Source organism: Rhodnius prolixus, unplaced genomic scaffold (assembly GCF_049639745.1).
Source record: "Rhodnius prolixus isolate KJV_2025 unplaced genomic scaffold, Rpr scaffold_3, whole genome shotgun sequence".
Taxonomy (NCBI): Eukaryota; Metazoa; Arthropoda; class Insecta; order Hemiptera; family Reduviidae; genus Rhodnius; species Rhodnius prolixus.
The window spans coordinates 42050251-42067483 of record NW_027411603.1 but is presented as its reverse complement, the minus strand read 5'-3'; the positions used below and the strand labels follow the sequence as shown (position 1 = coordinate 42067483).

At 31.8% G+C, this 17233-nt stretch overlaps 1 protein-coding gene across 1 annotated transcript; it reads left to right on the top strand.

The window, feature by feature from the left end:
• The first annotated feature begins 434 nt into the window (after positions 1 to 434).
• drosha (ribonuclease 3 drosha) lies at positions 435 to 16789 on the top strand. Its single transcript, XM_074125308.1, has 22 exons — positions 435 to 1162; positions 1250 to 1453; positions 2535 to 2678; positions 2981 to 3129; positions 3212 to 3357; positions 3439 to 3606; positions 3913 to 4102; positions 4187 to 4303; positions 5738 to 5881; positions 5973 to 6129; positions 6203 to 6410; positions 7620 to 7753; positions 7827 to 7939; positions 8031 to 8251; positions 8361 to 8492; positions 9126 to 9269; positions 9403 to 9506; positions 10762 to 10867; positions 12350 to 12511; positions 12657 to 12817; positions 14667 to 14812; positions 15751 to 16789. The coding sequence occupies exons 1-22, from the start codon at positions 735 to 737 to the stop codon at positions 16089 to 16091; spliced, it is 3819 nt and encodes a 1272-aa protein (XP_073981409.1). The 5' UTR covers positions 435 to 734; the 3' UTR covers positions 16092 to 16789.
• Positions 16790 to 17233: the final 444 nt, after the last annotated feature.

Here is a 17233-nt window from a genome sequence, read left to right as displayed (position 1 = left end):
AGTTCTGAAGAAAGTGGAGTATCTCCCAAGAGATCTCTCCATGAGACCTCAGGTACAACCCCAGACACTCCAGCTCCAGTCTCACAGGCCATCATGGAGCCATCCGCTAACCACATGCCTTCCTTTAGGCGCTGTTCTGTCCAGTTCACCTTCCATTCAGTCCTCGATCTGATGAACACCTGAAATGGAGTCTAGAAACTGTGTCTAAAACAGATATTGCCCCCAGCACTTCAGAAAATTATTAATTAAGTGCTTCAAAGTGGGTCCAGAAACTTCAGTACTAAGTGGATTTATTTTTTTTGGAAATAGGCTCTTGCACTTAGAGAAAGCATTTTAAACCTCACCAAATCTGTTTTTTGTATTTAACTTGTATTTAAATTTGCAGGAGGAATGGAATATGTGTAGCCGCAAAAATATTCGATATATCGAAGTTACTAGTAGAAGGTTGTAGTAGTGCAGGTTATTTAATTTCATGTACGAAAGCTTCTTATTTATGATTGTTCCGTGGTTGTGTCAGTTTCAAAACTAGTGAGGCAAGCATTTGTAAAAAAGAGTATGTATTGTTCTAAATTTGGTTAGTGATCTAAAAAAATAAGATTATGCCCAACTGGGTATAATACCTATTATGCTTTGCCTTCGATTCTTGAGGATTTTGTTGTAATTTAACGTACAAGATAAATTTCTACATCACTGTTATTTTAATAGAAGCTAGAATGAAGGTGATGTTCTGAAAAATGTCAGGGTCTTTTTATAATACTCAAGAGCCGACTTGTCCACCGGCCTTCACGGCTGTCCCGCCACCTGCTCCCCCTGTTTATGATCAACCTTTTATGCCTGATTACAGTTTTCCTCCTCCTGTAAATTTTTGTGTACCACCTCCCGGAAATTTCAGTGTGCCTCCACCTATTATTTCAAACTTCAACCCATCGTATTCCCAACCACCTTTAGATTTTCCGGCTAATCCTCAGCAAAGTGTGAACACTTCTTTTAATTATCTACCACCTCCAGAAGTAAAATCTCAGGAAACAATTTCACTACCTGTAGTAAAAGATGATTGTGCAAAACAACAAGAAGAATTCATACTATCATGCTTATTTCGCAAGAGAAAAAGTGATGCATCAAGACCAAGATCCAGATCACCTTCGTATTCAGAAAGATCAAGGTACACTTGTAAAGATTTTTAGTATCACTCACATATTATGCATTCCTACTCACTAAGCACTTTTTATAAATTTCTTTTTGTTTTCAGCTCTTATGATTCCGGTATTAGTAGTACGAAAAATTATAGAGAGAGATCTACCAGTAAAAGCCCTCCTAGACATCGAATCAGGGACATGAGTAGAGAAAGGGAAAGAAGGATTAGGTGGCGAGAGAGATCCCCCAAGACGACACAAAACGATTTACCAAAGGGCCGAAATAGAGAAAAAAGGCAACAACTTCTAGAAAAGTGGAGGTCTCTATCTCTTTGTACAATAAACTTTATTTTATCTGGTCTCTAAGTAGAACGTATTTGTTATCTTAAGTATTAGGAAATAGTGAATAATATTGCCATCACTTGGTCTGTCAAACAGCAAAGTAATAAGACCTAGATAATTGTATAATATACATATGTATGTATGTATGTATGTATGTGGCAATGAGAGCTGAAACCAAAGGCACTCGCCTGAAACCTTGCAGCTTCTAAATGTTCTGTGCGAGTAATGGATGTATCGTTTATGTTGTTAGACTGGGTACCGGCAGGGGCTAATATGCCATTTTTATGTCACAGGGATTCTAGTAAGCACACTTCTAATGTCACTATCCAATGTTTCTACCGACAATTTCATATAATTTTAATTCTTGTAACTAAATTTTGCTAAGCAAAGTGTTCATATTGCCGTTCAAATGATAATATTTTTTAAAAAATTAATTATTTTGATTATTACAATTTTTTCACAGCAAGTGAGCTAGCATTTGACGCTATTCAATATAACTGAACATGCCTTCTTTCTTTTGCATGAATTTTGTAAAATAAAAAGTTCAAATCCAGCCCAAGGTGTCCAAAGCCTCATAAACTTATCTATGTGATCCAATTGCATGCTAGTAATATGAGGTTTTGCTGTGACTGCGTTAAACTCAAATAATCTAATTCGCGGTTCATATAGATCGTATGTTTTTGGCACAGTCATTGTATGTCTTTAAAGAAATGGATGTCCACTTCCCACATTGGCAGAAACCAATGAGCTACTTTTATGAATTTTTCGTCACTATTTTGAAACTCGCTCTATTTCTTTACTTAATAGATTAGCTAACTTTGTCTTTCTGAGACATTAGTTAGTCTTATAACTTTATATTTTTATAAACATAATAGTGTTGTGTATTATTACTACTACCTAAATTTGATTTGTATAAATGAAACAAACTGGGCAATTGTATTAGTAAGAATTCAAAGCTTGAAAAAAAGTCGCAGGTATTGAAGAGCTAATCAAATTAACCCTTTTTCTTTTATTAATTGGGTTGTAATTGTGGATCTTATTAACGCTGTTTCAACACAGGCTGAATAATTGTTCTTCAACCAATGAAATGAATGATCAGCTTGAAAAAATATACCAAATGAAGCCTGAAGAAATAATGAAGAAGGAAAAACATTTTTGGACTAGATCAGCTCCTGCAGATTTATACTACGTCAAAAAAGAAGAGTAAGTCTTTTTCTAGTAACTGTGGCAATAAATTTCAGATCACTTCTCAAAAATCAAAATTACATTTCTTCACAGTTAAATTTACATTAAACACATCTATATAACCACATAAAACTTAAGTTAGCCTAGTCATTTTCTGTCCTAAGCATTTTATTTATCCACCTATTTAAAGTTAGTTTTAAAATAAATATTTAAATTTTCATTGTTTTTTTCATAAGCAAATTATTTGTTTCATTTAAAACATTCATTTTTAGATTTCTTTTTGAAAGATGCTTTTCAGATTTTTGTTTTTAATGTTATAGCAATCTGAGAGTCCTTGAAGGAACTGAAAAATTATTAGCATTGTGTAATGAATTCGAAAATGAATTAGTTAAAAGGGGTGAAAAAGTAAGAGCTAGTAAACCACCGTACTCGGCTCCACCAAGGAAGAAAAAATTACATCGTTACAAATGTAAAACTGGCTTGAAGTTTATATTTTTATAGCGTGTTCATAACTTGATTTGTTATAAACAAACGATTTCATTCATTTCTAGGTTGTAAAGTACATAGTGATTCGGAAAGTGATTCAGATTCAACTGATGAATCTGACGAGGAGGAAGGATTAATGGAAGAACTTGAGAGAAAAAAAGCACATCCCGATAGATTGCATCCTGAGTTATGGTATAATGATCCTGGAGAGGTAATATTGTTAATGTTTTGAGTATTTAAGCATTATCTTGCGCATTTTTGGACAATGCAATACTTTTATTATTAACTTCAGATGAATGATGGTCCTCTTTGCCGATGTAGTGCAAAAGCTAAACGCTCAGGTATCAGGCATAATATTTATGCGGGTGAACTAAGTTTGGAAAAATGCGATGTAAACACTAATAATGCTGATAAGTTACATCATTACAGGATTACTGTATCTCCGCCAACAAATTTCTTAGTAAGTTTTTATTTCACTTAACAAATTAATTCTAAATCTGATGATAATTGGTTTCGGATTTTCATCTAGTATGAAATTTATTCCTAAGTTGAATTTGGCTTTCACTTACCCAGGTGGATAAGTGTCATATTCTTTTTAGGGAATTAGTGAAATCAGAAGATAAACAAAAAATTCGAAAGCGGTCAGAATTGAAGAAAATAAGCGTAATCTGACTGATAAAATCATAATCTAGTATTGCACATTCAAACCAGGAACAACAATTACTCTGATTTAGTTTGCACTTTACAATGTCTTTCTTTTCCGCAGATAAAAACACCAACCATAATTGAACATGATCAGCATGAATTTATATTTGAAGGGTTTTCATTGTTTTCTCACAAACCGTTAGAAAATCTTCCAGTGTGTAAAGTGATCAGATTTAATATTGAATACACAATTTTATATATAGAAGAAAAATTACCAGAACATTTTATAATCAGAGAGTTGGACTTATTTTGTAAGTATTTTCTCAGATCTCATTTTTGATTGTTTTTTTTTTGTCAATGATCTCAAGTAACCGCAGAATTACATAATATTTTAGATGAGTATTTATTTAAAGAAATTCTAGAATTAGTTGACTTAGACTTGAAAGCGGCAGGAGATTCTAATGGCTGTGCTCAGTTTCATTTCATGCCAAGATTTGTTAGAGAATTACCAGGTCTGTATAAATTTTAAATTTTGCTCTGACTTGAAAAAAAAAAAAAAATCTCTTTTCTAATTTTTAATTATAAATTTGTCTAGTAGTGATAGAAAAAAAAAAAAAAAAAAAAAAAGCGAGAATACTATCCTTCACCCTTTATCCTCCCTCATTGTCTTGTTTTAAGACAGTCACGGCTGACAATGTCGAACGATCCTAGAAAAATCTTTCGGCCTTTTGTAATAATGGCTGTATTAGAATCTCAAGCACTTTTTAAAGGAAATTAAAGACTCCACATGAACGGTACCCTTTCTATTTATTTATTTATGTATTCCCTTTCTTAATATCGGTATTTTCTCGACGGTCCAACAATTCCTAAATATTTTCGCTCTAAGTGGTTGTAACTTATCACAAAAAATCTTTCTCATCTTCCGTAATTCATAACCTTAAGAACGATAGGTCGCACAGGCATTCCGTATCATCGTACAGTTGAATATTTGTTAAATAGTTTTTTACAACATCGCTTAGGCTGAAGTATGTCTTATTTCTCAGAAGTATACTTTTTTACAGTTTCTCTTTGCCTCCAACATTACTTGGAGACCTAGATAAAGAAAGTTGCCTGATTGCTTGAGGTTTGCAATGATAATTGATGAAACGATAAATAACTTAATAATGATGTATATTTGATAGGGAAATTTGCAAAACAGTTAGGTTAGAGGGGAATAAGCACGTCAAGGTAACAATAATGCATCTCGGAGAGATTATGAACTTAGTCGTTTTTCGTTCAGTAAATTTATACTATACTTTTAAAAAAGTGTAACCGGTAAGTGTTGTTTTGGATTAAGTAGACATGATTAATACTGCTTTTTAACTAATAAATCAAAATAATTTCGAGTGTTTAGAAAATGGTCGCAATATTTTGTTTAAACTTTGTGTGTACACTTACCCCTGTACAATAGCAATTCTTATAAGAAAATTTTTCAAAAAACTTTATTCGAACGGGGTTGTTAGGGAGGTGTGAAGTAAAGCTGTCCTTGGAATATCGGTTCGGTTATTTTACAGTTCAGTATAATATTTAGATTTATCGATTGTGTGCCTAAATTCAGAGTTTGCTGGAGTGCAGCTGTTGAGGAATGTAGTTTAAATTTCATGTTTCAAGAAAATTTAATGATTTCTTACACATTTTTGCTGTCAGAGGGTTTCATGTGAACTTGGAAATAACAGATAAGCTTTCAATTAATGTACGTTAGTTAAAGTTTGTAACGTTTTCCCAGGGAATATAGATCTTGCGGGAGCTGTCATGCAACCTTCAATAAAATCCTTTTATTAAAGTGACTATTACTATTTATAAAATTGAACTCAACTAGCAAATTTTGAGTGACAAGGAAATTGCTATACGAGAAAATGTAAGTATGAGTGTTCAGAAGAGATTTTCTATTTATATGTCATTTTCAGAAAATGGTAAGGAGTTACTTTCAATGAATGAAGTTCTTTCACATTTGCTAAGGAGTTCAAAACCTTTAATACCTAAAGAAAATCTTGCTGAAATAATAAATCTTCCGCTGTACAAGTGGCAAAGTTTAGTTGATGAAGTTAAAGGTGCAGTGGAAATAATAGCTTTTTTAATTAATTGTTTAGTTTACTAATTCTTCCCGTAATATTTTTTATATTTATTTGTGTTGCACCATAGGGATGGTGGTATCATTTCCAGGAAAAAAACCGTGCTCTTTAAGAGTTGATCAACTCGACAAAGATCAGAGTGAAGCTAAAGAAGGAGAAATAAAAGTTCCTGAAATCGTACATTTTGGTATACGCCCTCCGCAGCTTAGTTATGCCGGGAATCCAGAGTAAATATGAATTTTTAAAAGTTTTATAAAAGCAATTACTAGTTTTAAATTATTTTTTCTTTCCCCACTCCAGATATCAAAAAGCATGGAGAGAATATGTAAAATTTCGTCATTTATTAGCCAATATGCCCAAAGCATCTTATGAAGATAAACGTAAATTAGAAACAAAAGAAAATAAACTTCAGGAAATGCGTACTCAAAGCAAAATGAAGAGAGATGTGACTATAGCTATTTCTGGTGAAGGTTTTTACCGAACTGGCATTATGTGTGATATCGTTCAGGTAGTTTTTTTTTTCCTTCTTGGAATTTAAATGTCTTCCGACTATTATATATGCATTTATAAATAATCTACAGAAAAATATTTTCCTAACTTAAGTTTAATTTGTCCAAAATTACCTTTTACGATATCCAGTGCATCTCAAGAAAAGATACACCTTCGTGTACTGTAGTATATACAGTCGACTCTCGATAATTCGAACCTCGATAATTCGAATTTTTCGATAATTCAAACTCTACAGCTGCTAACTTCGGTAAATCGAAAAAATTCAGTGTATTTAGATACGCTCGATAATTCGAAACCCTTTTCCTAACAACAGGGGCAGAGAAGGCTCTATAATTCGAACGCGGCCGCTTCCCCTCTTTATAATTCGAATTTTCCCTAGTAATGTTTACTCCTCATTTTCCGCTTATTGTTCATTTCCTGCGTAATGTTTCCCTCTTTTCAGCCCAGCTTAACTTTCCAATTCTCTTTCTTAGTTTGTCACGATGGGAAGTACGTCTCCCTTACTGTGTCCCACAAAAAAAAAAATTATCGCGGCCGTGGAAAGTGGTTCGAAAAGAAAAGATATCGCCAAAACTTTAAATATTCCACCATCAACGCTTTCTACAATTCTAAGTCAAGCCACATTGAAACAAAAAACTTTTCTTCATTTTTTTAATTAGGTACATACCTTATGTGTATTATTATTATTTATTGAAATGTTAATACATATGTAATTTTTTTATTCTTTTTTGCCGTTTTCATTATTTTTAGTTTTTTACTTGAGGCTACATATGTCTAAAACTTAGGTAAGATCATACGTATTTTCAATATACGTATGTACATACATATATACAGTCCCTTGGATTTCGATTTATCGAGAGTCGACTGTATATACAATATATATATACTCGTATATCAGGCGCCATGGTTGTCGTGTGGCTGGAAACAAGGCCCGCAAAGAAAATACACTGTATATATATTATACTTATATGTACAGTATGTTCTATACTTACTTTACTTTTACTTTATCCGATTAATGATTGATCAGTGATTATTGATTGACACACCAAACTAATTGCTCTACCTCTGATAATAGTTGAAGGTCCGAAATCGGTCAGGGATACATTTCTTGCGTACCATGTCGGGTAAAAATAATATATATATATTTTAATAATTTTTACCATGAAACTGTGTTGAGTCAGCGATTATAAGAGTATTTTTGTTACAGCATGCAATGCTTATTCCTGTATTAGTCACACATCTCAGATTCCATCGATCATTAGATGTATTGGAAAATGAAATCAATTATAAATTTCTAAATCGAAGTTTACTACAGTTAGCATTAACACATCCTTCTTACAGGTACAGTAGTTTCTTTAAAACAAAATAAAAAGATTATTTATTCTAATCTAATTTTGAATCGTAATTATTTTAGAGAAAATTTTGGCACTAATCCTGATCATGCTCGCAATTCTCTCACAAATTGTGGCATTCGACAGCCAGAATATGGGGATCGCAGAATACATTATATGAATACTAGAAAAAGAGGTATCGCTTTTCTTTTTTTTAATTATTATCTCATTTAGTTTTTCAAAAAAACTAGTTAGAATATTTTCTTCATTCGGAAATTTTGTTTTAGGCATTAATACTCTAATAAATATTATGTCACGCTTTGGTAAAAAATGTGAGACTGAATCAAATATTACGCACAATGAAAGGTTAGAATTTCTTGGCGATGCTGTTGTAGAATTTGTTACATCGATACATTTGTTCCATTTATTTCCTCGTCTTGAAGAAGGAGGTTTAGCGACTTACAGAGCTGCTATTGTACAGAATCAGCACTTGGCAGTTCTTGCTAAGGTATTCTTACTGATATAACATTTGCATTATCCCGTTATACATAAATACTTATGTAAATTTAGAAAAAATGAAACATTTAATTATAAATTAAAACGTTTTGAATGTTTAGACTCTTGGATTAGATGGTTATATGCTTTATGCGCATGGTTCGGATCTCTGTCACGATTTAGAACTGAGACATGCAATGGCAAATTGTTTCGAAGCGCTAATGGGTGCATTATTTTTGGATGGGGGCATTGAAGTGAGTATCTATTGAATATATTTTGATTTGAGCAAATCAACAGAGATTATTACATATTTTTGAACGATTTTTTTCTCTGGCCGGTCAACGGGAAGTGATTGCTTATTCCGAAATATCCGCGTAGCTGAAATATTAAAGAATTACATTTTACATATTTCATTTTTTATTGATCGCTTATGGATTTTCTACATTCGCAGGAATTGGTACTTAATGTTTGGCTGATAATTTGATTTGTTGTTTAAAATATATAACTCAATCTTACCGAATTATCTTCAGTTCTATAAATCTTAATGTTTTTTCATGAGATAGTGTAGCGACTTGTGTCAGAAACATTAGATGTAACAGGCAAATACTTAACATAGGACTAATTTATGGCCTGAAGTTAGATGAAAATACGAAACGATTCCTAATAGACAGACCAACACGCTTTGACGAGCATATCTTTTAAATAACTGAAGTTTCTGTACATTCTGAGCTTTCGAATGTAGGTTCAGTCCATTAGAAATGGTTTGCAACACGTTTTTACAGAAACTTTTGTATTACGGTCGAACATATCAAGTTGCAACATTTTTTTTCCAACATTGATATTATTTTTTTAAAAAAAGTTGAGGACTATAAACGTTCCCTTTACAGGCTGCTGATAAAGTATTTGGTGAAACTTTATTTAAGGGGAATCCAAAGTTACTTCATGTCTGGGTGAATTATCCCCCTCATCCTCTTCAAGAACAAGAACCAAATGGGGATCGACAGTGGATTCCATCATTTAAAATTCTTCAGGTAATGTATTTATTTAAAAATTTGATTTTTCTTAAAATTGAACGATAGAAGCTTTTTGAAATATAAATTTAGTTACTTGATTTATTCACTATTATATTCTTGTAATGAATTTCCTTATGTTTTACTTTTTTAGGATCTCACAAAATTTGAAGAAACTATCGGAGTACAATTTACACATATAAGACTTTTAGCACGCGCATTTACGGACAGAAGCATAGGCTTCACAAATTTGACACTGTTAGTTAATGATTGTTTTTATTTTTTCTTGTTAATTTTTCCAATTATCTAATTAAACAGCTTGATAAAGCTATAAAATATACGTTGTGAATCATAATAATATAAGAGTCTACAACAAAATTAGGTCTAAAATAGTATGGAATCACTTTCTATCATTAAATGCAGTTAAACCTAAATATCGCGTTTATCTCTATTTGTTACTTTTAATAATTTGTTACGCAGCTCAAGTTTGGGGCTAATAGATATTAGAAACATTTCAAAGGTATTTCCTCAAAAAATTGTTTGCACTTCCTTCTACTGCCTTTGCTTGTATCTTGAATATAGAAACTGAAATAAATCTAATTTACATTTACACTTTTCGTCTTCATTTTAAATTCTTCTGAAATATTTTGTCTGCCACGTCATTTGCCTTTCCAAAATTGTAGCCCATTAAATAGTTACAAAAACCTACTTTGTTTCAAAGAGTGGCCAAATCTTGGCCAAAAGTACCCTTTCATGTTTGATTTCTCCTGAAATAATATGTCGGAGTGGGAGACTAATTTTTTTGTAATTGTTGCACAGGATAAATCAGTTTGGAGGAGGTTGTGAATCGTGCAATAAAATCCAAGCGTTTCGTCCTTTACAGGACATTGGTGGAGACAACTGGTAGCCTTTGTGTCTTTAAAGTTGACTCTACCATTCAGTTGGGATTATCAGATTTGAGGTGGTTGTTTTAAGTTTAGAGGCGAATTGCTGAATTTAAACAATGTGCAATGGATTGACAAAGCTAGTTTTTGAGAAAAGTGTGCAATCCATAGTTGAGAGGACTTACACCATTCCCACCATGCCCCGTCATATTTGAATTTCTACTAAGATGTCTTGGTGTAAAATTCTTATCTGCTCAGTATATCATAGATGCTTATAATATTTCTATTAATTTAATTAGCTTTGTCAGCCGGGCGTGGAAGTACTGGTACAGCCTAATTAAAGAATTTAATTATTGATTTTAAAATTATATATTACTATTTTATTTCCTCATTTTTATGTGCATTATAATTTAGAAGTTATACAGTTATGTTTCGAACCAGGGTATTATTTTAATTTTGGATTTATTAGAGGCAGTGATAGATTCCCAAAAAAGTCTTCTGGCTGTTCTTCATTCAGTTTTTACTAATTTTATAAAATAAAAGGCAGATAGTGCACAATGACGAAATTGGCGCACCTTAAAATTAAAAATTAAAATAAACTCTCTAATCAACAATTTTTTTTTTTTCAGAGGATCTAATCAAAGGTTGGAATTTTTGGGTGACACTGTTTTACAATTAATTGCTTCAGAGTATTTGTACAAATATTTTCCAGAACATCATGAAGGACATTTATCGGTAATTAAAATTGATTTTTATCACAAATATTCCAGTTGTAATGATGTCTTTAAATGCCAATTTTTTATTTTATTATATTTTATTTTTTGTAGTAAAATATTCCAAATTGTAGAGGCAAATTAACATGTATTATTTGTCAATCAAGTGGAATAAGAATATATTTTGTGAGGTTTCCTTACTTATTCCAAAAACATCCGTAACACTTCTATAACCTTCTTAATTCGTAATTCAGGGATAAAAGTTGCCGGCATTTGTATTAAATACCCAAAATCGTTTAGCTGAGTTACAATTATGTTAAGAAGGCCACTACAGAATTCCTGAGCTGTTTTCGCGTTAACGTTAGGCCATTTGACATGCGCTTGCAATTTTCTATCGTTACTATAAAGTTGCTCATATTAGCGAAGTGCTTGCAGAAAGTACGGGCAACCTCTCTATAATGATAGATTGTTGGATTGCTTAGATCATATGCTCCAGGCTACTTCTTTTCATTTTCTTTGATCAACTGAGAAAGAAACTTTTAGGCTTTACGACGGACTTGCGGAAGTCATGTGCAATGAAGGATCTATAAGCATTCTTATTTTATTGGATGATTTTATTAAGATTTCTGATTAAGGTTGGCCACCCGTGATTTACACCAATACGACATGAGATAATGTAATTCGAAATATGAAGGAAATGTAAAGCTTCCAAACTTTATCGCCTTATATCTCCTTCAAAAACACAGAAAGCGGGTAATTCCGCCCTGTTGTAGTAGTAAATGAGTAATATTATTGTCCATATTTTCGCTGAGATTAAACCAATAGGACAGGAGATACAGCAATTCGAAATATGAAGGGAATATAAAGCTTTAAAACTTTGATCACCTATATCTCTTTCAAAAATTGAGCTAGAAAGCTACTATTGTGCACAATTGAAGAGTTAGATGAGTTCTATAATTCCCCTTATTTTTGCAGAAGTTAAATTAGTTGGAGATACAGTTACTTTGAGTTCCTCCGTCTTTCAGATTGTAACTCAACACTGAACAGGGTGTCTTAGGAATCTTGAGAACGGCCATTAGTTTTTGGCCTAAGCAAGCTATCGCCAATAACTGTGTTCTTGTATAGTTCTAGTCGTTTGGTTCATTTCGTGAACTAGAGGGCACGTGTACAAACAGTTTGGACTTTACAGCGAATAATTTTACGCTACTCTCTACATTGGCGCTTTATTTTACACATAAATATGTAAAAATTGAAATAGCATTTCTCTGTTACTGTACGACACTTTATATTATTATAACTTTCATTAGAAATTGCAGCTAAGATTTATTATTATATTACTCTAATTGAAGGTTAATACATTGCGAAATTAAAAGTATGAAAAGATTCGTAATAATGATTTTGAATTAAAAATTCTTTTTCTGTTTATTTAAATAAGTTAATATAATTTCTCCTGATTTATTAGTCCTTTCTTATTTGTGTAATTTTATTTGGTTTTTATATTTAGCTGTTGCGAAGTTCTTTAGTGAACAATAAAACACAGTCAGTAGTGTGCAACGATCTTGGAATGGGAGCTTATGCAATTTATGCCAATCCAAAAGCTGAACTTAAAACAAAGGATAGAGCTGATCTTTTAGAAGCTTTTCTCGGTGCGCTTTATGTTGATAAAGTAAGTTTTGTATTTATTTTTTTTAATTATCACACCATTCCTCATTTATTTAATATTGAAGTAATTTTAATTGTAAGTTTAAATAATTAAATTATTTTTTGAAAATATATCTTTAAAATGTTGATGTATGAACTTATGTTTTCAGGGATTGATATATTGCCAGACCTTTGCTAATGTTTGTTTCTTTCCAAGACTTCATGATTTTATCATGCATCAAGACTGGAATGATCCTAAATCTAAACTTCAACAATGCTGTCTTACTCTGCGAACAATGGAAGGCGGAGAGCCAGAAATACCTATTTATAAGTTGTTATCATTTTCATTCAGTTGCTTGCCTTATCCTAACAGCAAAATTATGTCTTTTTTGTTTAATTAACGATGAAATGTCTCAATATGTTTAAAATTCGTTGCAAGCTGTGTACTTCTCATTATTGTAATATTACATTTTGTATTCAATACATCAAATTAATGAATATTCGTGTTAAAAATTAACAGCATGAAAATATTAATACAATTCTATGTAAACAACAAAGAATTTATTGAGGAAACAATTAGAGTGACCAGACTCTGGTTTTGGTATATCTGATGAGATTTGAATGTTTGGTATGACTGGTAGTCCGTTTCGCTACAATAAGTAAGGAAATTTAATAGTCCGTAGTAACATTTTGTTTAATCTACGACTTTAAATCATAATTTAAAAATTATAATCGGGTCATTAAGATTTTAATTAAGCCTTTTAATTTTTTCAACCAGTGTTAAACGTAATTTCTAAACGCTTACTATCTTAACGAGAGAAGTGGCAACATTAATCATCACTTAAGTACCACAAAACGTTTGTGCCAATGTTTATTTTATTTTTCCGAGAATAATGGCCTTTTTTTACCCATTACAGTCTGGTCATTCTAGTTTCAAGAGAGAAAACAAAGTGGTTACTACCATCTCAAATCTCAGACCATTTTCCCTTCTGGGAATGCGTTGTACTGTAGATTTTTGTTTTTTTTTTGTTTGAGATGAGATGGAACTTAAACATTTTCTTTGTCCGCACATCAGTAAATTCATTATTCATCAGTATTAAAGTATCTGTACAAAATGTGTGAAATATTCAAACTACTTTTTCTTACTGCAATTAAAAAAGTAAAGTAGTGCCAATCATTTAGGCGAGGTTTATCGGCCAACTACCAAATAAGGTTGGACAGAAGGCAGAAGCACATACTTTAGATTCGAACTATTTCCTACCATTTCTTCCATTTAAATCCTTGCTTCCTTAGTGCCTTCTAGATTCCTTTTTCCTCTTTCAGTCTCAGTTTTCAGCTACCGTTCTTATCTCTGCCACCACGATCGGTGCAATCCGTTTTTTATTTCCTTGGATGGTTTTCATCGACTATGTATTTTCTGCAAACTTGCATTCTTCTTTTGAGGGACTTCGTTCGCAAATTCTCATATACAGTCTCTACAGTATTTACAGTATTTTTTTTCGGGATAGTAATCTCAACTTGTCTCTCCGGAGAAATTTTTGTTTCGAAAAACTGTCAAATTTCGAATAGTGTTGTTCAACAGCTGAGCTATAAGGCTATAAGGTTCGAGCCTTGAGCGCTCGAGCTCTCAGGGCTCAGCGGGTGGCTCGCTTCAGAGCTCGAGCTGAAGCCTCACAGAGAGCTCGGTGAGCCTCCAAGGCTGGGCTCAAAAGGCTCGAGCTTTTTTTTTGTTTTTTTATTTTATAATGAAGCATTTTATTTGTACTATGTATTAATAAATTCATTTCTTAAAATAAAATCAAGTTACAGCAGCTAATGAATTTTTCAACATATTTTTGTATCTAAATGAATACAATAATTTCTAAAATGTTCGTTTTTCATTGATTACTCGTCATTCCTTAAGAAAAAGGCTTGCACTTTGTGAGCCTTCAACTTCAGGTTTGTGAGCCTCCAGCTTGAGCTTCACGGCTCGAGCTTCGAGGACTATAAGGCTCGAGCTCTGAAGGCTCAAGCCGTAAAGGCTCGAGTCGAAGCTCGATTCGGTTGAGCCTTCAGCTTGAACCTCAACTGAACAACACTAATTTCGAACAGTAAGAAAAAGTAAAAAGAATGTTAATAGTATTCTAGCATTGGTATTTTGTAATAATAAAATGTTAAGAATAAGATAAGTGTTTTTGCAGGGTCATTGAATGCATGGGCCCTACAAACACAAGGCTTTATACAGTGGCTGTTTACTTTAGGCAGAAACGATTGGCTCAAGCTTCTGGGCATAGCATTCAACAAGCGGAAATGAATGCAGCTAGAGAAGCGTTAAAGAACTCACAAAGTAAGACATTTTTATAATTATAATTAATTTATATCTTATATTCTATACTTTTATAATTAATTACCAAAAAAAAGAAAAAGAAGTTGTATAATTGGAAATAACATTTCTTTCCTCAGAGAATATGTTCTTTCAGTTTCCTTTCATAATATTGGAAAAGTAGAAGTATACAATGTGCTACAGCAAGGCATAAATTAAGTTCCATGTTTTTCGTCAGTATTCAACTATGGGACAGAGGTCAAGTTGAACAAGAAGAAGAAAAGATAAATATGTGATCACTCCGGGCTTCTTTACCTGCTCCAATTCGATATTTAAAAAAACTAATTCGAAGTAATTAGGTCGTAAAAAACTTTACGACCAGTTTTTTAAAACCAAATTAGTTCCCTATCGTGATCCAGGTGTCAGACGGTGTCTTTTAATTATTATTAGGATTATTTTAACGTATTTTTAAATTTCGCATCCACTTACGATGAAATGGAGTGAAATATAGAAAAGTATCGAAACCGAAAACTAATTCAAAGTAACATGTAAAAGTTCTTCAGGTTTCTAGGTATTGTTTACTCATTTATAATTTTTTCATTGGGCTTTAAAAAGTTCTACTAAAATTAAATGCTGAAAAAATATGGTACACTATCCAGATGCTGATCCATACTAATTCGACTTCACACATTAATGAAATATTTTTATAATATATTTAATTTAGATTTGCACCATTTCCGGATCAAAAACAATAAACATTCTCCTATATATGTAACAAAATTATCCAAAGAACAATGAAAGAAAATGAATTACATACGTACACAAATAAATAAATTTATCATAGAGTGAAAACCACTCGACTTCAAATGGTGCCTCTCATCAAGGAATTTTTGATTGCTAAATTTTATCATAATAAAAATATTATACTTTTAAATATTTATAATTCTAACTTCTGTTTTAAGGATTATTTCCACAACTTGATCATCAGAAAAGAGTCATTGCTAAAAGTATGAAAAGAGAACCAGGTTCCAGAGCCTTGAGGGATGAAAGAATGGATTTTAACGATAATCGAAAATTTAATTTTAATATGAGATCTAGATCGCAGAGAAGACCATTTATACAACCTGGCGGTGACAGCCGTAGAAAAATACGAAGCAATTCAGAGATTAGCAGACCAATCAAAAGTAATTTAACACCTTCATCTAGTAATTTAAATACTCCAAGGCATAAAGAAATGCCAAAACTTAGTTGCCCATCTTTCCAACATCCAAAAATATCTAATGTAAATAATTTAGAAAAGTAATGAAGTTATTAGTAATATTTGAAATCAGGTATTCTTGGTTCAAATTATTTTAAGTTTTGTAGGAATTTAATGAATTGCGGATTCCTTTCTTGATATTCCATCTATATTGGAAGCTGATTCAATTTTATTTTGACTCATATACTCATAAATAATTAATTTTAACACCATAAATTAATGTACCAAAATCTTTTTGATAGATTTTGCATTATTGTTTATTCTTGATCTCTTCCATATATTATAAATTATTGGAAGACAAAAGACGAAGATTACTTCTTTCAATTGAACACAATAATTGAAATATACCTTATTCGTTAAGGTGCATTTTGGATTATTGTTCTCGTCTCGTCTACACATATGTAAGTTAAAAATTATTTCAAGATAACAGTCGAAAATGATCGCTTTCAATTGTGTCCATAAAATTTGGAAGTTAACGGTTTTTTCTTTAAAGTTACAGTGAAATAGCTTATTTCTTTGAATGTTTTTATTTGAAATAAGGATGTAATCCTTCAATGTGTTCTTAAGAATGTTAATAATTCCTTCATGCTGACTTTACCTTAGATTCTATTAGATATTTATTTTAAATTCACTTTTAGGTACCAAGCTTTGATTTTTTAAATACTCTGATCTGTTATTTTTCTGAATATGTAAGTTTTCTGTTTACAAATTTTTGTATATGTCATTAAAAAAAATTGTTTTAATTTAGGTTCTTATTTCCACCTATATTTTTCAGAAAACCAGAATACTTTAACTACATATCTTTGAGAATCCATTTATTTCGTATATACGTGAACCTCGAAGCATTCTGAAGTAGATTATTAATATTCAAAGAATATTAAATTCATCTGAGATTTATGGTTGCATAGATATCCTAAACTCTTTTTGCCTACAAAGAATTTAAATTTAATAGCATGAACTGATCAGATTATTGCTTTCTTTAAAGTCCTGTTCACAATCTTTCTCAGTGGCATCATTTCGTCTAGATGTCAACTACTAACTAGAAAAATTATTAAAACAGTGTCTGTTAGTCACTGTGAAAAGTACTACTGTAAGTAAGTACCTATTTTTTCGGGATGGTTTAATATTTATCTACTGCTCCAGAAAACAATGTACGTATGTTCAACACACAATTTTTCCATATATTA